Below are 22,711 nucleotides of genomic sequence, written 5' to 3'. Positions count from 1 at the left end.
GAAGCTGATCCCTGGGAATCATGTCCCATGCTGAGGGGAAGGAAATGCATTTATATGCTGAGTTTGGCTTAGACAGGCCACATCTGAGCAACAAGGAGATCTCAGTAGGTAACTCTTATGCACCCTATAACACTAGGCTAAGTGTCAATTTCAAGAGTGAAGGCTCATAAGCATAGTCATTAATATCAAGGGCCCATCAATGGATCATCTTACTCTGCTAGTCATTGAGTCTGTACTTGGGGGACTGTTACTGTTCCATTAGAGAATGCGGCAAAGCTCTCTAGGATGGAAATTCAATATTCTTTCTGTTATTTTGTGAAATCTCCACCCACTGTGACAATAATCTGTGAACATTTGAACACATTTCTATACCTTATATATATGACCAGGTGAACTTCCTCCCAAGTATCCCCCATCACTGATACCCCACACCAATGATCCCTCCTTGCCCCAGCTGTAACCCTTCTGTGATCCAAAGTGTCTTCAGAAATGAAGCCAATAAAAGTCAAATATAATTATTAGGAAAATGAAATAATAATGATAGGTTTAAATATAGGAAATAAAATACATAAAAATATAAAAAAACCTAAAAATTAAATTAAAAATTGGGATATTGAAAAATATTAAAAAAATTTTTTTGACATCTTGCCTTTTATCACTGTAATCTCTGTTGTCCTGTATGTACGGTGACATTTTCTTCCATTTATTCCCCAGTATCTTACCTTTGTCACTTTGTTTTCAAAGAAGTTTTAGGTAGGTCACAGTAAAGTCTCATACAGAATAAAGGGGACTCCCATATACCCAACATCCTCCCCTTTTTCCCCCTTCCCATATTAACACCTTTTTAGATGTGGATGGTACATTTGTTCTAAGTGGCATACAAATAGTGAAACATAGCTACCACCCATGGTCAATGGTTTACATTATGGTTTACATTTTAGACCGTACACATTTATAAATTTTGATATTTAACTTCGCTTGTGTCCATTATTCCAAGATCACACAGAACACTTCTATTGGCCACTTACTATCCCTGTTCCATCCATTCTAATCCTCTCTCCCTCTCCCTTCTGGGCCTATGGAGATCACCTGGCTTCACTCCTTGGATGCCAAGTTTCATAGTTACCTCAACAACACAGATCTTGAAACACCAGTTTGTCCTCCCCTATTAGGAACCACCCATGCTCTCGAGAGACTCCCGCCCTCTCTTTGAGGACATAGAGGTCCTCCCCAGGATGCGAGTCCAACTTTTTCCTGTTCATTATGTGGGTCTCCACCCACATTACTTTATCACTTCTATGATACATTGTCCTAAAGGTTTAAGGCAGGGAAATTAGGCAAGAAAAATAAATAAAAGCTATTCAAATTGGAAAGTACCATTGTATTTATTTGGAGATGATATGATTTGGTATATAGAAAATCCTCAGGTATCCACTAAAAAGCTTTAGAACTAAGAAAATTTGTGTATCAATTTTGTACCTGCAAATTTGCTGATTTATTAGCTCCAGTAGTTTTTGCTATTTATATAGGATCGCATCATCTTAAAATAGACATAATTTTACTTATTATTCTCCAATCTGGATGCCTATTTTCTTTTTCTTGCCCAATTTTGGTATAGTGCTGAAAAACAGTGGTGACAATGGCATCCTTGTATTTTTCATGACATTTGTGGGAACGCTTCCTTCCAGTCTTCAACCATTGATTATGATGTTAGCTGTGGGTTTTTCATACATGCTCTTTAACATGTTGAGGAAGTGCCCTTTATTCCTATTTTTCCATGTGTTTTTATCAGAAGGGATGCTGAATTTTCTAAAATATAATTTCTCTATCAATTAAGATGACCACGTGACTTTTTCCTTTATTCTAGTAATGTGGTGTGTTACACAGATTGGTTTTATTATGTTGAACCGTCACATTCCTGGGAAATATATGACACTTGGTTGTGGTGTATCTTTTAAATATGCCATTGGATTCAGTTTGCTAGTACTTTCCTAGTATTTTGTTTTGGATTCTTGCATCTAAATTCATAAGTGATATTGATCTGTAATTGTCTTTTCTTATGATTTCTTTATTTGACTTTGGTATTAGCATAATGTTGGCATTATAGAATAAGTTAGGGAGTTTTCCATTCTCTTCAATTTTTGGAAGAACTTGATAAGGATTAGTGTTAATTCTTATTTATAGGTTTGGTACACTTCCTAGAGAAGCCATCCGGTCTTGGGCTTTTCTTTTTGGGAAGTGGGGTAGTTAGAAGGTGTATGTACCTCAGAAAAAACATGTTCTTCTATTTAACCCATTCCAGTAGGTTTGAAATGACACTGACATAAAGGACATGATGGAAATATTAGACAAGGACTTTAAAATGGATATTATCATTATATTAAAAGATTTAAATGAAAACCATGGAGAGAAAACCTATAAAAAAGTACAATTGGTACTTCTAGAGTGGAAAAATACATTTTACCAAATAAAAAATTAATGGATGGCTTGAATAGCAGATTAGACACTGCAGATGTAAAAGAATGTAATTTTTTTTAAAATTTTCTTTTCTTTTTTTTTTAAGATTTATTTAATTTCCCTCCCCTCCCCCGGTTGTCTGTTTTCTGTGTCTTTTTGCTGCATCTTGTGTTTCTTGGTCGGCTTCTGTTGTCATCAGTGGCACAGGAAGTGTGGGCGGCGCCATTCCTCGGCAGGCTGCTCTTTCTTTCGCGCTGGGCGGCTCTCCTTACGGGGCGCACTCCTTGCGTGTGGGGCTCCCCTATGCCAGGGACACCCCTGCGTGGCAGGGTACTCCTTGCGCACATCAGCACTGCACATGGGCCAGCTCCACACGGGTCAAGGAGGCCCGGGGTTTGAACCACGGACCTCCCATGTGGTAGACGGACGCCCTAACCACTGGGCCAAAGTCCGTTTCCCAAAGAATGTAAATTTGAAGTATGGTTAATAGAAAAGCAGCAGGAAGAGGCAACGATGGCTTCTTCCATACAGATTTCAGAGAGAGCACAGCCCTGCCTCCATCTTGATTCTGGACTTCTAACCTCCATACTGTGAGTGAATAAACCCCTGTTGTTTTAAGGCAGATGGAACTTGGTCCCAGCAGCCTAGGAAAGCATTCAGCAGTCTTGAGTTAGCTCAAAGGAAGAACAGCTTGACACCAGAGACAGAATTCTGGGGTTCCTGGCTCCACAAAGCAACTTCCTCACCAGGAAGCTGTTCTTGCTTCCCTCTATAAATATATCAGGCAATGTGAGGGTGAGTCCCTCTTTCTGATGCATGCAGTCCAGTGATGCCCAACTGAGTACATTTCTGTAAAACCTCAGGGAGTGTGCGCAGCTACTGCTCTGTTAGTGAAAAAGGTCTTTTCATATGGTTTAGTTGAGTTCACAAGGATTTTGTCTTTGTTGCCATGAGAGTTGAGGTCAAAACTCAAAGTCACCTGGTCTTCCATTTTATGGTCATTATATCCTCTGAGTAATCACACACAGAGGGGTTGAACAGGATTCTGGCATTTCTGGTTCCCTGCATAATATGCTCTACAAGTATAGGGTAATACTTGGCATCCAAAGCTTTACAACCTAGTTGAAAGATGCACACATATTCATAGTTAAATCTTAGTGCAAATCAGCATGGGAATAAAAGCCTGATGGAAGGATTAAGGCAACGGGGTTGAGGAATACAGCCACTCTTTTTTTTTTTTTTTTTTTTTTTTTAAAGATTTATTTTTATTTATTTAATTCCCCTCCCCTCCCCCGGTTGTCTGTTTTCTGTGTCTTTTTGCTGCGTCTTGTTTCTTTTTTCTTTGTCCGCTTCTGTTGTCGTCAGCGGCATGGGAAGTGTGGGCGGCGCCATTCCTCGGCAGGCTGCTCCCTCCTTCGCGCTGGGCAGCTCTCCTCATGGGTGCACTCCTTGCGCGTGGGGCTCCCCTACGCGGGGGACACCCCTGTGTGGCACGGCACTCCTTGCGCGCATCAGCACTGCGCATGGGCCAGCTCCACACGGGTCAAGGAGGCCCGGGGCTTGAACCGCGGGCCTCCCATGTGGTAGACGGACGCCCTAACCACTGGGCCAAAGTCCGTTTCCCTACAGCCACTCTTAAAGATGGAAAACATTTCCACACTTTTTCCCTAAACATGCTTCTCAGGTTTAATTAATTGGGGTCACATCTTATTTGACCCTGAGTCCAAGGTCAAAGTAGTGTTTCCTTGTGGAAACCACAGAAACTACTTGATAACAACTACTTTCCCTGTCTATAAACAGGCAACACTATCAAGTCTGTTGACACCAAAGCGCCATTCTTGGGGACAAGCGAGATAAAACATGTACCATGCTACCACATGTAAGAGTGGTTAAGTGTAACCTCTAATGCTTGGACCTTGTTCTAACTTCTCCCTTTCATTAACCATTTGCTCCACTTTGAATGAATAGAGACATATCAACAGGCCACAAGAAAGTAATGCCTAATGAAGGAAGAGGCCTATAATAACTGTAATTTTATGATATGCCTTATGGTTTACAAACCATCTAAAGTTCATTATTTCCTTTGATTCTTGAAGCAACTCTCTTTACATAAAGAATCATTATGTTCTCCTCATCCAGGAGATTGCATTTCATTTTCATTTCATGAAAAGGCAAATCATTTGGAATGTAAATAAATCATCAAAGATATCAGAGGTGGGATATGGATCCAGGATGGATCCAGGATCTTCTCAGTCCACCTCCTGTGATTTTTCCCTCAGGGCCATATTCATTCTGTCTCCCACTTCTGAGCAGGCACCAGTGTCTTCCGAACATATTCCTTGTTTCTTCTTACTTTCCTTTCCCCTGTCCTTCTCCAACAGCATCACCCCTAGGAATGGCACAGAGGCGATACTTGACTGGGGAAATGGTCACACCCATTCTGAACTGCAGGCTCAACTTCTCATTGTTTGGAGGCCTGAAGGTAAATTTTTGCATAAGGGAACTGAAGAAAATGAACAGTTCTGACCTGGCCAACTGTTCTCCAGGGCATGCCCGTTTTCCTGAAAGACAGAAAGAATAAGACTTAGTTTAAATTTCAGATTGAGGAGGTACCAAACAGGGATTGAAATCCTGCTTAAAATTTGAGCAGCGAAGTCTAAGGACCTCAGATAGTGAAAAGGTGAATTGAAATCAGTTTCCTAGTGTTAACAAAGACATTTTAGCATAGCAGAATTTTAAAGTCTATCCACTAGCCTTTGATTCTTGAATTGGATTCAAGAAGCTGATTGCTTCTAAGCTGTTGTTTTATATTATAAAGGCCAGGAGAGTTCATTTACATCTCTGATAACTGATATGTCTAAGTTACAGAAGACCATTCTATGGATGGAACGAGTGGGGAGGGATGATCTGAGGCTCTTTCCCATTCTGATAGATAGTCCTGCCAGTATCCAAGCAAAGACAGGGTCTTGTGACAACCTCCTAGGTAAACTAAGGCACAGAGAGCATAAGCCCAGGATCACAAACTCACCTACCTTGGAGGATTAGCCTGGTGAAAACAAGAGTGAAGGTGTGTGCCCAGAACAATAAAACTGGGTGCCTGCGCTGACTGAGAAAATACATGTCTACCAGAAAGGCTCTCAAAAGCCAATAAATAAACAATTAAAAAAAGGAGACAACAGCATAACAAAACCCTGCATTAATATTTTTCAGTCCTTAAAAGGAAATTGCCCAAAGGTATAAATAATTGGGGATATCAGTGACATGAATGGAGGTAAAAATTTAAGAGGCCCTCTCCACTATTAACTGCTTTTGTCTCCCTGACTCTCAAAATTGTCTTTCCAACAGATAGAAGTCTACCTTTTTTTTTACAGTGTGGAGCCCAATGCTAGATACTTCTCTCCACAGCTCACATTGGCATTATCTTGGCCACATCCCACTCCATTGAGTGGAGAACTGAAGGCATGGAGATCCAATTTAATTTCTCACTCTTTCTAGCCATGTGGTTTGGGGCAAATTAAGTAACCTCATAAGGTAATTGAGAAAATGTGTATTTTGTGTGTGTGTGTGTGAACATGAAAACTTTATTTTATATATTGTGTGGGCAATGCACTGAAACCAAATAGACCAAATAATCAATAATTTTTCTAGTAAGACAAGGTATTTTAAAATATCATTTGGATAATAATAAAATAGCTTATCATTAATCTGATCTGGAAAGAAAAGTATGATAGATTTTTTCCTTATAATTCTATACATAGAAAAATATAATCTTAAAGACCACCTTTAAATGAACCCTTTTCGTGGAACATTACCAAAATAATTTTCTGTAAATTATAACTTTTACTGTGGTACTTTCTGTAATTTGCCTTTTAGTTTGAAATAAATTCACATGCACAGAAAACTTGCAAAATAATACAAGGAACTTGTTTTTCCAGAATTATTGGAAAGTAAGTTGCCTACTTCACCCAAAGAATCTCTAGTATTTGCATACAAGGACATTCTTCAACATAACTACAATCGGACAATTAAAGTCAAGAAATTAACACTGATGCATCATTAACATCTGATCTTCAGATTCTAATCAGGTTTTTGCCAGTTGTTCCGATAATGTCCATAAAGGTAAAAGGATCCAGTTCAGAATCATGTGTTGCATTTAGCTGCCTAGTCACCTTCAGTTTGGAATAAATCCTCAGTCTTTCCTTAACTTTCATGACTTTGGCATTTTTGAAGATTACAGACCAGTTATTTTGTAAACTCTCCCTCATGTTTCCTTATGATTAGATTCAGGTTTTCAAACTGAACATTTGAAAGGAATATCACTATCTGTGTTCTTCTCATTGCATCCTATCAGGTGGTACATGATTTTAATTTGTCCGATTATTGGTGATATTAACTTTGATCACTTGATTAAGTTGGTATCTGACATGTTCTTTCCTGTAAATTGCTCTTTTTTCCTTATAATTTATAAATATGTTGAACTATATAAACCATAATTTTCATCTAGTAAGTTTAGCATCCTTTGATGTTTCTTGACAAATTTCTTATTACTATATTTTCTAATTCCATCACTTCTTCCACATGTATAAGGATCCTTGCACACCTTCTCATTAATTTTTTTCATATATTTATATCAGTATGGATTCCTGGATTACCATCTTTTTATTTTATTTTCAAAAGATACTTAGAATGCATAAAAGATATAGGGGATTCCCATATGCCCTGCTCCCTACCCCTCTCACACTCTCCCACATTAACAACAGCCTTCATTAGTGGTACTTTTTTTTACAAGTGATGAAGACATATTGGAGCATTGCCACTAAGTATGGATTAGTTTACATTATAGTTTAAACTTTCCCCCATGCATTTCTTGTAAGTTATGACAAGATATATAATACTCTGTATCTGTCATTGCAACATTATTCAGGACAATTCAATGTCCCAAAAATGCCACCATATTACACTTACATATATATTTTTTAAAGATACTTGGGTTACATAAAAAATATAGGGGATTCCCATATGCCCCACTCTCCACACCTCCTACATTTTCCCACATTAACAACATCCTTCATCGGTGTGTACATTCATTGCAATTGATGAACACGTTTTGGAGCACTTCCACCAAGCATGCGTTAAAGTTTACATTGTAGTTTACACCCTCTCCCACACAATTCTGTAGGGAATGGCAAGATATATAATGGCCTGTACCTGTTGCTGCACTGTCATTTTCAGGACAATTCCCAAGTTCCGAAGATGCCCCTGCATTAATACCTGTTTTTCTTTCTCCCTGCTCCATAATCTCCAGTGGCCACTGCCTCCATATCAATGATATAATTTGTTCCATTGCTAGAATCACAGTAAGTCTATAGTAAAATACAAGTAAGTCTATTTCAGTCCATAGTCCTCAGGATTGGGGAATGAACTATGAATTACTGTTTTTATTCAAAGGGGTACAGCATTCTATTACTATTGTTTATTTAAAAGCTCAGTCTTCCAGATTTGGCCACTGAATACCCATCCAATCTGGTATTTCCTTATTCTGGCACAACAAAATATTCCAGGCCAATCTTATACTTTTCCTTACCAACCCTGGTTCCTTTTAGTTGACAATGATATCTAGATTTGGGAAATAAGCTTGTCAATTACTATTAGGATGTTGTTGTTCCCAGGCCTTTTCAGTGGACAGAGCTAGAGAAATATATGTGCATATATATATATATAATGTGATGTATGTGTATACACATACACACACAAATATGTGTATATATTCAGCATTTATTTCTATATATAACTATTGAAAATCTGACTTCACATAGATAACTTGCAATTCTAACCTAAAACCATATGATTTATTATAATTTCCTTCATTTTCATATTTTTAACTTCCTCCTATTACCCTAATATATTTATTTATTGGGTCAATCTCCCCTGTAGATAACGAGTCTCCCATCATTGCCACAGCCACCACATGCACTCTCTTTTCTCTTGGCTCTGATAGTGGATCTAGGTGCCTGTGGCACCCTCCTTTGCCACGGACTGTCTCCTTCCCAACTTAGTCCATGACAAACCACTTACTACCTTTTAAGAGCTTATTTTCCCCTCTCATAAATACATATTCACTGTAAATAAATACATAAAGAAGAAAATAAAAGATTTAGAAGATGTTTATAATCCCATAATGTATTTTCTCAGTTTTTGCAGGGATTACCCTGCACACCATGCTTATAAAACTCTATTATTCTCTGTAATGATTTCTATGTTTTTTGTTACTTTCCTTTATGTTTTCCTGTGTAATTAAATATTCTTGGAAATGTTTAATGTATACCTCCACTTTTCCCTTTGCCTATAAAGAGCCACTGAGGAAATAAAATTAGACAATACATGCAACTAATGTTTAGTAAATGTCAATGTACTCACAATTATGCCTTTATTGTATTATTTTATGCTTGTTTCCAATCAGGGTTTGGCTCATTCATCTCTGTTCCCCACATTTTTATGTCTTTACGCATTATAAATAGTATGAATAGTGAAGTTGTTAAAATGGTACCAAATCTGCGATGTCATTTTCCAACTCTATTCTCCTGTGGTCCAACAACTATATTTGAAAAATGAGGCTCTAGGCACTTCCATTTCACGGCCTTTTCAGGGAGTACAGAATGGAACTTGACCTAATTAAGCTTATGACATTTACAGTCACTGCCTGATGCCCTTAATATTAATTGTAAGTAGCCCCTTTCTCTGGCCCCACCCATCTCTTTATTATACATTTGGTCTATGTCTGTGTAAGTGACATACACTTACACAGTGTATAAGTGTCCTTTTAAGGACACTTAAAAGGAATGTGAAGCATTTTTAAAACCCTATAAGATGACAGGTGACCAAACTTCTCTGTGAGCAAGAGACAGGGTCTGAGTCTCTGCTCCCCATGCCGCAGACAGAACAAAGCAAAGCTGAAATCTCCGTCAGAGGCAAGGGAAGGCTCAGGAAGCAAGATGCAGGCTGAACAAATGCCCAGTCCAGGGAATCCTGAGGCTGCTGCCAACAGCAAAACAGAGTCACAATGGTGGGACCAAATGGACAAATTTCAACTAAAGCAAAGGACTTCAGAAGAGTGGGGGAGGCTGAAAGAGGAACTCTGAACCCTCATGCTCATTTATTACAACTCACCTATTGAGAAAGGCAGGAAGGATTCCCTTTTCTTAAACTCTCCATTCTCCAGAAAATGCTCCGGATTGAATGTGTCAGGGGTAGCCCATTCTGCAGGGTCCATGTGCAGCCCAATCAGATTCGTCAGGATCACGGTCCCCTAGAGAGGACAGAAAATACTCAGGTAAGGCTCCTTATGCACAACATGCCTGTGCAGCAAGTACTTGCCAGAAGGCTCCAGGCAGGCCTGACCACACTGAATTTTCTCTTATCTCCCAAATCCATCATCTCCTGAGCCCTCTGCCACCCAGGAAATATGCCCTCTGCAATGGGACATCTCGATCACAGTGCAGACTGTAACTGGCTGTTGGGAATTTTATCTGGGAAGTTTGGCTACTCTTGATTGTGGAGTGGATATTTCTCTACAGGAGCAGGTCAGCAAAGGATTGGGAATAGTTGAATATTCAGCAGCAAATGGGTATCTGTCCAGCCAGCACTGTCCCAAACTCAACAAGATGCTCAGTGTGGCAGCTCTGTAAGTCTAAAAGAAGTTTCATTCATTTCTATTTCTCCCATTCTCCTTCCTCCCTTGCTTCCATTATCACACTAAACATTTCCCCTCCCTCCTGCCCCCATACCCCACAGTGGGTTAAAATAGAGGTATGTTAGAAACACTAGAATTAACATGATATTGGCCCAGGTGGTCTCAAATGTCCCTTCCCAATTTAACATTCCATAATCCCAGCACTGTTTGAAACATTAGTTTCCAAAGTCCCTAGACCTGTGAGATGCTTTCCCATGAGAAAGGAAAAGATTCTATGGCAAAGTATGTTTGGATACTGCTAGTTTTATCCCCACAAAGATTCACAACACACAATAGCATAGGAAAATTCTGAGAAATCCCATGAGGCTTCTTGTTCTAACCTTATTGTACCAAGGAACCTCCTTCCTCCTCAATGCCTACTAGCATCTAGTAGAACTACTATTTTAAAGTTCAGAATTGGAAGAAGAAAAATAGTTCTGTATAATATACTCTTTCCACATTCACGTGATTCCTTAGGATAAGAATATGTCACTTTTCAAGCTCAGGTTCCAATCATCTAAAAAGATGGGCCTTCCAGCACCTACAATCTGATTTATTGGACTTACCACACTCAGCTAAGATGGAGTTGAAGAAGGACAATCACCACACCATGGAGCCTAGAGTGATTACAACTGAAAATGGGAGGATTGCATCCAGCATCCATGTGGAATTTGAGCCTCCTCTTGACATAGAGGTGCAATGGACACAACCAATCCAATGTCCACATAGAAGAGGTGGTATTGGATTGAGAAAAGTGGACATGGTGGACGATGGGTATGGGGAAAGGCAGGAAGAGATGAGAGGTGGAGGTGTCTTTGGGACATGGAGCTGCCCTGGATGGTGCTTCAGAGGCAATCACCGGACATTGTAAATCCTCACAGGGCCCACTGGATGGAATGGAGGAGAGTATGGGCCATGATGTGGACCATTGACTATGAGGTGCAGAGGTGCCCAAAGATGTACTTACCAAATCCAATGGATGTGTCATGATGATGGGAACGAGTGTTGTTGGGGGGGGAGAGGGGGGGTGGGGGAGCGGGGTTGAATGGGACCTCACATATATATTTTTGATGTAATATTATTACAAAGTCAATAAAAAAATAAAAATAAAAAGATGGGCTTGAAGTTCTGGGGAGTCCCTGATTACCTTGGGCAGGTAGTATCCAGCTAAGGTGGTATCAGCCGACACTTCCCTGGGCAAATTGAAGGGGATGATGTTGGCCATTCTCTGCACCTCGTGGATGACGGCATTGGTATAGGGCAGGCGCTCTCGATCAGCCGTGCTTGGCTGCTGCGAAGGGCCTATCATTCTGTCGAGCTCAGATTGGACTTTATCTGAAAGAGAACAGAAGTTTATTTTATTTTGTACGTGTCTATGATTCAGACCAAAGATGTAGGGTGGTGTCCAAGTTCTCATCTGCTATATTCCTATTGGTGATTAGGTTTCAAAGAAATGAAATGGTCCTTAAACTTTCCAAGGGCTTATTTAGAAAACTGCTGATTCCGTAAGTTTTTCCTCGATCCTGGGTAGGCTAAGGAGTGGAATAACCAGGATCAAAAGGGCTATGATTGTAGTAAGTTCTATAGACTCTAGTTTCTCAAGGACGCATATATGAGTACAAAGTGAGCCATGATAAAAGAAAATGATGGATGTAAACTTTTGCTCCAGAACATTAATGCTGAAAAATTATCTTAAATTCTCTGAGCCTGTTTCCTCATAGTGGGGACAAATCTACCTTCATTATAATATTTTGACAAATGCATGAAATGACATACATGAGAACCCAATATACGATAAAACTATTATTTGTCCATAATACATGTTTTCCTCTTTTTAAAATATGGTGACAGAAATTTTAACTGAATCCGTGGTTGTTCTGCCATAAATTACATTTCCCAGATTTCCTTGCACTAAGTGTGACCATCTGGCTAATACTGTGCAAAGGTGTGATGTATAACACTTGGAACATCCCCTTGAAAGCCAGGCCATGTGCTCTCTTCTCCTTTTTCCTTTCTTCCAGATGTTATACACCAGACAACAGTGTTTAGACATTATCAAGAGGGCAATAAGAAGCCAGATTTCACATGAAAAGGCAGTTCTTTCATGGAAATTGTTGCAATGCCAATTGACATCACTGTTTTCTCACTAGATTATGAGCTTTTGAAGGCAGGGATACTGTGCCATATTGCATTACCAGGCCTCATCACTCTCTCAACAGAAAAACTGAATAATGTTCTAGTACTTAAGGCCAAATCACCCTATGAATGTTCAACCTATCTCTCCTTACTCCTCTGTTATCTTCTGGCCCCAACTATAGGGCAATAGGTTCCAAGAGGCAGTGCCCCATTCCATGCATAACACCAGCCATACTCACCTTGGATTTCTGGGTTCATGGCCAGGTATAGTAGAGCCCAGCGCAGCGTTGTAGAAGTTGTCTCTGTTCCAGCAAAGAAGAGGTCCAGGGTGCTGTAGATGAGGTTTTCTTCTTGGAAACTTGATACAGCATTGCCTGAGTTCTAGAGAGAAAAATGTTTATGGATTTGTTTCTAGTGTTTGGGCTTGCTCTCAAACATCTGAGGGAGTGAACATGGAAAGAAATATCCACAAGATAAAAGATTCACCTTTTGGCATACTCAGGAGAAATCAGCTATTATACCACTGTCATTAGCATTGTCCTGCTTTAAGTACTGGAAGCTACCTAGGTTCTGACACTTGGAGGGATGAAAATCAAGATGAACATTTCTTTAGCCTATAATTTAGAATAAGGTCTTATTACAGTGGAAAGAGAGTGGGATATGAGTAAAAATCAGCCACATCATTTACAGCTGTATGAGTTAGAGCAAGCTCCTTCTCTGTGCTTCAGTTTCCTCCTTTGTAAAATGAAAATAATGGGCCTTTACAATAACTCCTTCAGATATAGGTAGAGATTAGGGGAAGGTATGAGAAGGCAGTATTTAGGCACTCCCTAGGGCTCAAGCCACATACCATTTAACCCCTCTCTTTATTTACTTGCCTCACCAACCCTGAGTTAATGCTACTCCTGTTCTTATACTCTCTGAATGATGCCTCTATTTTAATCCCCCTGGGTAGGCTGAATAGGGATCCCCCAAAATGTCCATGTCCTAATCCAGGAACCTGTGAATGTTACCTCAACTGGCAAAAGGGACTTTTCAGTGTGAAGAAGTTAAGGATCACAGATGGTTAAATTATCCAGGAATATCAATGTGGGCCCAATGTAATGAAACAAACCTTATAAAAGGGAGGCAAAAGGGTTGAAGACAGAGAAAATCTGTAAGGAGAGAAGCAAAGGTGAGAGAGATGCTGTGGTGCTGGCTTTGAAGACTGAGGAAGGGGCCACAGGACAAGTTCTCCAGGCAGCCTCTAGGAGCTAGAAAAGGCAAGAAAGCTATATTATAGCCTGCAGAGGGAACTAGCCCTGCTATCGTATTGACTTTAGTACAGTAAATCAGATTTCACACTTTTGATCTCCAGAACTCTATGAACACAACTTTATGTTTTAAGACACAAAGTTTATGGCCATTTATTACAGCAGCAATATCTCCATTTACCCTTAAAAAAAAAAACACAGGAAATGACTTCCATTTCCTTACCTTTGCTATTTCTTTGAGGTAAGCATCAATAAAGTCTCTTGTTTCAGCAGGATTCCAATCTCTCTTGTGTTCTTCAATCACATGAGAAATAAACAATTTCAGTTTTTCCCAGTTTCTGAAGAATGTTTTGTGAGGTCCAGGTAGGAATTTCATTATCCATGGGAAAATATTGTAGAGCTAAATGATAAAAGCAAACTGATCGTGGGGACCAAAGATCGTCACTTTCCCAATTTTTAAGACAATTTTGTTTCTATCTCTCTTTTATTGGATTAACCTTAAGCTGGGAGTCATCTTTGATGCCTCTTTTGCTCTCTCATTCTTCTTTTCATCTCTCTAGCAAATCATTTCAGTTGTCTATTCAAAATATATCCAGTCTCAGACATTTTTCACCACCCCAACTGCTTACCACCCTAGAATAAACCACTAGCTGTTTTTATTTTACTTGCCTCCAATACTTTTCCTGATTCCATTCTTAACCCACTCCCAGTCTATTTTCCACAGAGCTGCCAGAGTGTGCATTTAATAATTTAATTTAATAATTTAATCAGATCATTTCACTCTTTGGTTCTCTACCTTCTAATGGCTTTCCATTATTTTTGGAAGAAAAGTCTATATCACTACCTGGGTCTCTAAACCCTTACACAGACCTGTCCCTGCCTGTCCTGTTACTTCCTTCCTATCTTATTGCCATTTTACGCTCTATACTCCAGCCACACTGGCCTCCATGATCACATCAAGAATGTTCCTATATTAGGCATTTGCATGTGCTGTTCCCCCTGGCTGCAATGCTCTTCCTCTATAAACCTGTATGACCCACCTGCCCACTTCATTGAAGTGCTGCGCAAATGCCACTACCTTGGAACCATCTTACCATGCGCATTACTCAGGGTTCTCTAGGGAAACAGAACAGGAGATATCTGTAAGTAATATGAGATTTTATAAAATTGTCTTATGTGACTGTAGTGATGCCCAAGTTCAAATTCCAAATTCTGTAGGACAGGCTGCAAGCCAGGGACTCCGATGAAGGTTGTCATTGTGTTCCCCAGAGGATGCTGGCTCTCTGAAGTAGAGATGGGAATTCTCTCTCTGAATGAAATTACTTCTTTTAAGGCATTCACCTGACTGGATGAGACATCACTCATTGCTGATGGCGATCTCTTCAGCAGATGTAACCAGCCATCTATGCAATCAACTCCCTGATGATTAAAGTCCATGAAGTAGCTATGTATTACAATTAGACCAGTGCTTTCTTAACCAAACAACGGGGCACTATTACCTGGCCGAGTTGACACATTAGCCTATCCATCACAGTCTACCTCATGTCAACTTGGGAGCCATACAAATCCCCTTAAACCATATTTAGTCTCTAGTAAAAATGATAACAGACAAATATATATATATATTTCTTTTTTTCTAACAATACTCAACTCTCCTGCATACAATGAGAAATGCACTAAATCCCTCCAGAATATGGTGCAAATCCTTGGGTAATATTCATCCTTAAATACTACAACATGACACTAATGTAATTTATGTCATATGATAAAGGATAGAAAACAAAGATATCTGTTTATGTACATATACAAACATACTAATAACAAAACAAGGAAGTAATATTCATGACCATTACAGTCCCCGTTTATATAACTGGTCATGTGGTCAAAGTTTGTATTTATCATTACCTTCTTCTACTACCCATCCTATGTTCCCTTTACCTTTAGCAAGTACCTCAGATGGCCCTGATTCTTTGCCTGGTGGGGTGACCCAAACCTCTATTCCTGAAGATTCTGGGCCATTGTTAGTCCTGCCTATATAGGGTTGTTGCAGTTATCTATTGATTTTAATCACAGGGCATGGTAATAGTAAGTGATGCCCTAGGGGATCTCCTGTATTCCAGACAAACTCTTCTTAACCTCCATTGCGTAGGTACAGTCCTATTTCCCCTTGACAGTCAGTATCAGTCATCTCAGCCAGTACAGTAATTCCCTTCTTTGTCTGTTGATTCAGAGACATGCGGAGCCCAAAGTGGACAGGTGGCAGTCTTAACTTTCAAGTTCAATGGAATGGAATCATTGTTGTGTTCCCTAGTGGAAATGCTTCTCCTTTGGAACTAAGACCCATAGACCAGCAGAGCTTAAGTCTGTAGGGACAGGAAGCAAAAATTTTCTTAGTGGATCACTAGGGGTAATAGTGAATAGTGTCACACCCATTTTTACCCCTTGATTACTGGACCCATGGATCTTGGCTATAGGAGAAATGGCAACATGAAGTGTATGCTGTTTTAGAGCATACAGTCTCCTGAAGAACAGTGCTACACCCCTGCAAGGTATTACTACTTAGTTGGCAAAGTTATTGAGTCTTCAAAAGGTCATTCCACTGTTCTATCAATCCAGCTGCTTCAGGATGATGGGGAACATGGTATGTCCAGTGAATTCCATGAGCATGTACCCTTTTCCATACATAATTTGCTGTGAAGAGGGTTCCTTGATCAGAAGTAATGCTGTGTGGCATACCATGGTGATGGATAAAGCATTGGTAAGTCCACAGATGGTAGTTTTGGAAGAAGTGTTGTGTGCAGGAAAGGCAAACCCATATTCAGAGTATGTGTCTATTCCAGTTAGAACAAATTGCTGCCTTTCCAAGATAGAAGTGGACAAATGTAATCAGTCTGCCACCAGGTAGCAAGCTGATCACCTTGGGAAATGATGTCATATAGAGTGTGGGTCTCTGCTGCTGGCAGATTGGGCAATTAGAAGTGGCTGTAGCCAGGTCAGCCTTGGTGAGGGCAAGTCCATGTTGCTGTGCCTATGCCTAACCTCTATCCCTCTCATCAGGGCCACTTTGTTCATGAGCCCATTGGTCAATGCAGGAGTGGCTGGGGAAAGAGGCAGAAGGCTATCCACAGAATGGGTCATCTTATCTACTTGATTATTAAAATTTTCCTCTGCTGAAGTCATCCTCTGATGAGCATTCACACTGGACACAAATCTCATCATGGTTTTTGTCCATATAACTCTTTTCCAGACCTCTTTGTTACCAAATTTTCCAATCATGTTCCTTCCAAGTCCCTGACCATTCAACCAAACCACTGGCCACAGTCCATGAATCAGTGTACAAATGCATGTCCGGCCATTTCTCCTTCCAAGCAAAATGAACAACCAGGTACCCTGCTTGAAGTTGTGCCCACTGGGGTCTCATGAAACAATTTTATAAAATCTCATACTACGTATAGATATCTCCTGTCAGTTCTGTTACTCTAGAGAAACCTGACTAATTCAGCTTGGTACCAAGAGTCAGGTTCATGTCAAAAATGTTGACCTGGTTTTATAAATGGGTCAGGGGGTACTTTCTGGTGGAACTGTGAGATGTTTCACAGAAAAGGCTTTGAAGAAACTGTTCAAAGGAATATGCACACTAAAGTTATTTTTAATGAAGACTTAGACAGAAATGATGGATGGAAAGAAAGAGAACCTTGTTTTAAAATTGTAGAGAACTTGGCAAAAATGACTCCTAATATTACATGGAAGGCAGCATTTGAAAATGATGAACTTGGACATTTAGCTGAGGAGATTTCCAAATTACACATGGAAAATACAGCCTGGTTTCTCCTTGGAGCTTCTAGCAAAATGTGAGAGGAAAGAGATTAGCTGAGAACTGAAGTATTGGGCAAAAAGAAGCTAGAAATTGATTGGGAAATCCCAAGCTTCTGGAAAACAAGCCCCCAGAGGATAGTGCCCCATCTGAGGACTTAACTAAATTTGGAACTAGCCAGTAATCTCCTAATAAGTCAGGATTGGGGAAGCAGTTATCCAGAAAGGACTCATGGAAAGTCTTACTGTTTGATGTCTTGGACCCCTATTTCCTGCATATGAAACCAACAAGCTTTTTGCAAGGCCTGTATGAGCAAAACCTTGTCAGCCTGGACTAAAATGGATAGGGAGAGGAGAGATTGAAGGAAAAACTACTTCAAGAGAAAAACTGAAGAAGCTGAGGTCTGGAATTAAGACATCTCCTCGTGTAAGAGAGGGACCCCACCAATATGTGCAGAAAGGGACAGTTTTTCCTGGCATTAGAAGAGGGAAGCCTTCCATCCTGTTGTTCAAGGAGAGTCTGGCTGCTTCAGACTATAGAGAGGGTGCAGCATGTTCCCCAGGGATTGTGGAAAGTGCAGCTATCACCCCAATGTTCTTGCAGGGTGAGATGTGGAGCTTGGCTGCCACCCAGATGCTTGACAGGGTTGGAACTGAGAAAATGGCCATTGGGTAAGCTTGAGGAAGGGGTGGTCCACCATGAGGCTCCAAGCAGAAGAAACCATGGTTCTCTAGATGACTCTCAGATTGTGAAATCTAATGGAGTATGCCGTGCAGGTTTTTGGAACTGTCTGGGACCCATGATGCCTCTATTCCTTCTCATTTCTCCTTATGATAATGCAAATGTTTATACTATGTCTATTTGCCCTCTGTATATTGGAAGCAGATAACTTGTATGTTTTACAGGTCTGCAGTCAGAGGGTACTTTTGATCTAAGACAAACTTCATGCCTATAACAAAATTTCATGTGAATTTGTACTTAGTATTGCTACTGAAACGATGTAAGCCTTCTGAAATATTGTGGTATAATGAATGTGTTTTGCATATGGAAAGAACATGTCTTTTTGGAATTCAGAGGGTGAAGTTTGGAAGTTTGAGTTTTTTTTTTTTTTTTTAAAGATTTATTTTTATTTAATTCCCCTCCCCTCCCCTGGTTGTCTGTTTTCTGTGTCTTTTTGCTGCATCTTGTTTCTTTGTCCGCTTCTGTTGTCGTCAGCGGCATGGGAAGTGTGGGCAGCGCCATTCCTCGGCAGGCTGCTCCCTCCTTCGCGCTGGGCGGCTCTCCTTACGGGTGCACTCCTTGAGCGTGGGGCTCCCCTACGCGGGGGACACCCCTGTGTGGCACAGCACTCCTTGCACGCATCAGCACTGCGCATGGGCCAGCTCCACACGGGTCAAGGAGGCCCGGGGCTTGAACCACGGACCTCCCATGTGGTAGACGGACGCCCTAATCACTGGGTCAAAGTCCGTTTCCAAGTTTGAGTTATTTTATGACTCCCAAAAAGAGAAAGATTATGTTTGTGAACTGGTCCCCTCTTATATGTATGGGACTTTCTTCAACTAGCCTACCTCAGTGAGGTGTGACACAGGCTGTCTCTGCCCTCTTGCTGGACCTGATAAAAGAGTAATAAAAGGAAAAGAGAGCTCTGCCTTTTTGGGCCCTGCCATGTGACAGAAAGAAAAGTCTTAGAAGTTGAGGCCCCAGGGAGAGAAGAGGCATATGCCTGATAGTTTGCAGCTGAAATCAGGAAGAAAATGGAAGAACTAAGCCTGAGAGGATAAGCCTGGAGGGGAAGGCAGAGACCAGACAGAGATTGCCTGCCATCTTGCTTCAACACCACAGGTGATTTTGGTGAGAAAGCACCTGTTATGGTTCCTTAAGTTGGACTTTTCATGGCTTTGGAACTATAAGCTTTTACCCCAAATAAATATAAACACCAACACATTTCTGGTACTTTGCATTGGCACCTATTTAGACAAATTAATACACCAGGTACTCCTGTAAAGGGCAGCAGCGTTGTCACCATTTATCTATTCCCTTCCACTGCCTTACTTTAATTTATGGCAATTTTATATACATAAAATCATATGTATCTTCACATACACAAATACCTGTATATACATGTATACTTGTATTGACTGCGACTCCACTATAATGTAATTTCTATTTGGGCAAATTTGGCATTTTGACTTAAATTAAATAGGTGTTAAGTAAATTTTCTCTAATATGTGGTAGAAAGCATACAGTATAACATAATACAAATTGCCTAGACTTGAGATGGGGCAGATGTGGATTTGACTATTGGCTCTACCTCTTTCTAGCTATAATATTTTAATAGTACTCATAATAATAAGAATGCAATTCATTGATCCTCAGTTTTACTAACTGTACATGAGTTCTCAGATTTATCCCATGGATGAAATGAAGTACATAAAGCATTTAACCCAGAGCCAGTGGACTACTACCTCCTGTATTTGCATTCATACTGGCATTTCTACTTGTACATACCATATAGGTGCACTTCATTTTATAGGACTTTTGTGAAAAAGAACTGATTAAAGTATGTGCAATTCTCCGCCAAAGTACCTGGAATATTTAGAGGCTCCAAGAAATGATTATTACCCCCAATATACTTTCCCTTCTTCATACTCCCCCACCCTGCCCCAGGAATTTCTAATCCCTGAGACACTTACTTAGAAGACAGTCTGGCACTCAATGAACTCTGATTTACCAGACTGTCCTAATAGGAAGGAAAAATTGAATTTACCAAACAAAGATATGATGAGAAGTGAAAACAAGGAATTCAAAATAACTCTGAAAATAATAATGGCCAGCATTCATTATGCTCTTTTATATGTGTCAAGAATCAGGGTAACTGCTTCACCAATTTTCATATGATGTGTCCAGAATGCCCCAAGTAAAGGTACTTTTCAGCAGGAAATATAAATAAATTCACTCCTAGGTACATTATAGGGAAACTAATAAACACTAAAGACAGTGAGGTCTAACATGAAGCCAGAGAAAGGAAAAGGTATGTTCTTCTGCTACTCCATGGCACCAAAGGAACCCAGAGGAATGGAATAACATTTTCCATGTGCAAAGAGAAAAAAAATAGTCAACATCAAGACATATTTTTTAATGAGGGCAAAAAAATATTTTCAAATAACTGAAAACAAGACAATTTGCAACCAACTGACAACTACAAAAGGAAATTCAGGAGTAGAGTCTGGAATACATGAAGAAATGATGAACACAGAAAGTGGTAAATATAAATGGTGACTGAATAAAACAAAAAATGTACTTTTGAGTTTAAAAGGAACAAGCTAAAACACATGATACTAGGAGCCTAGAGGAGTGATCAGAAGTAGTGTTTTAAAGTTCTATTATTTTGGGAGTGGATGAAGATATTAATTTTAGATTTTTGCAGCTTAAATATGCAGATAAATCACCAGTGTAAAAAATGAAATATAGAACAAGAGTGTTCATCTTATAAACTAGTACAGTAAAAGGCAGAATTAGCAAAACCTCCATCAAAAACTAGTCAAGAAAGGAGGAAAACAGAGTAAGACTAGAAAGCACAAAATGACTGGAATTAAGTGTTAATTTTTGAATAAGTATCATAAATGAAAAGGATTAAATATTCCAAAAAAAGGCAATAATTTTTAGATTGTATAAAATATTTACATCCATCTTTATGCATCTAAAACATAAGGGAATACAAATTTTAAAAAAAGGATGGAAAAGGATTAACAAAATACTAATGAAAGAAAAGGCAATTAGGTGTATTAATGTCAGACAAATAGTCTTTATGGAAGAAAATATTAATATATATGGAAACAATATGTCTAAATACTATAAAAGTTTCAAATTACTTAAAGACATAATTTTAATCTTGTATGCAACTACTAACAATATAATCATAAGATATATAAAACAACAATTGACAGAAATCCCACCATTATATACTAGGAAATTTTTTCACAGAAACACTGGTGACTCTAGGCAGCACATGAAGCAGGAAAAATAAATTTATGGTATGAGTATTGAAAAAGAAAAAACAAAGCTATTATTATTTGCCTATGATGAATTTATCTATGAATTATCCACAGATAAATTATAATACTAATAAAAATTTATTAAATTTGATGAATATAAAAGAAATATTCAAAGTCAATTGCAAAGAGAGTATGAAAAAATTAGAATATTATCAATTCAAATTCTCTAAAAAATAATTGATCTAGGAAAAGATCATAAGTGATTTCCAAAACCATTAGGTAGAAAGCTGATGGGGGATGTTATAATTGATGGATCAGGCTGATAACACATAAACTCTATGTTCAATGTTAATAATAACAAAAAGAAACAACCAGACATTATATACTTCCAAAAAGGTTATTGTTCCCAAAATATTAAAATTGTTCATGATCAATCGTCTAGATTTAACTATCAATGTATGTGAAACATTAAATGCCAAAGGAATGCAATCAGGAAAATCAAGATTGTGGAACAGGACATATAACTCAGTTTTGTAGCATATAAACTTTAAACGAAAAAAAAGAGGTGGGCAGGAAGCCATAGAATAAGTGAGACTTGAGAGACCCAGCAACCAAATTCAACATAAGGGCATAGTTTGGACTCTGATTCAGAGAACAAATCGTAAAAATCCATAAAAATACTTAGGAAACATTTTGGGTAATCTGAACACTGGCTATTTGATGACATATTAATATTTTTCTAGTTCAGGAACATTACATTTTTGTTAAAATGGGTCTTTTAAGAAATATATTCTGAAATATTAATGTATCAAATAATTGAGTTCCATTTTTGCTCCAAAATAATCCATAGTTGAGTGTATGTATAGATGAGATGAAATTGTACATGTGTTGATAATTGTTGGAGCTGAGTGATGGGTATATAGTAATTCATTATTGAATTCTGTCTAATTTTTGTGTGTCTGTAATTTTTAAAAACAAAGTGATGTTTACAGTGAGGCTATGTTTAAAACGTTGGCATTTGTGGGTAAGGCATATCAAGGTCAACCCTTCTGATGAGAATAGTAAGATGAGATAAAACAAAATACCAGCAATATCATTGCTAGGTGAATACCCAGATGAACTGAGAGCAGTGACACGAATAGACACCTGCACACCAATGTTCATAGAGACATTATTCACAATAGTCAAAAGCTGGAAACCGGGAAACAGACTTTGGCCCAGTGGTTAGGGCATCCGTCTACCACATGGGAGGTCCGCGGTTCAAACCCCGGGCCTCCTTGACCCGTGTGGAGCTGGCCCATGCACAGTGCTGATGCGCGCAAGGAGT

At 39.2% G+C, this 22,711-nt stretch overlaps 1 protein-coding gene across 1 annotated transcript in view; it reads right to left on the bottom strand.

Moving 5' to 3' along the window:
- Positions 1-500: 500 nt before the first annotated feature.
- Positions 501-22,711, bottom strand: part of LOC101447575 (cytochrome P450 2J2-like) — a 40,846-nt gene continuing 18,635 nt past the window's right edge. The window contains exons 5-9 of the mRNA XM_004446686.4: positions 13,799-13,975; positions 12,562-12,703; positions 11,334-11,521; positions 9,625-9,763; positions 501-5,018 (exon numbers count right to left, since the gene is read on the bottom strand). Of these exons, the coding sequence (XP_004446743.2) occupies positions 4,807-5,018; positions 9,625-9,763; positions 11,334-11,521; positions 12,562-12,703; positions 13,799-13,975 (858 nt within the window). The 3' untranslated portion in view covers positions 501-4,806. The remainder of the gene's footprint in view (positions 5,019-9,624; positions 9,764-11,333; positions 11,522-12,561; positions 12,704-13,798; positions 13,976-22,711) is intronic.

Source organism: Dasypus novemcinctus, chromosome 9 (genome assembly GCF_030445035.2).
Source record: "Dasypus novemcinctus isolate mDasNov1 chromosome 9, mDasNov1.1.hap2, whole genome shotgun sequence".
In the NCBI taxonomy this organism is placed as follows: Eukaryota; Metazoa; Chordata; class Mammalia; order Cingulata; family Dasypodidae; genus Dasypus; species Dasypus novemcinctus.
The sequence above is the reverse complement of the archived record's forward strand: the minus strand, read 5'-3'. Positions and strand labels throughout refer to the sequence as shown.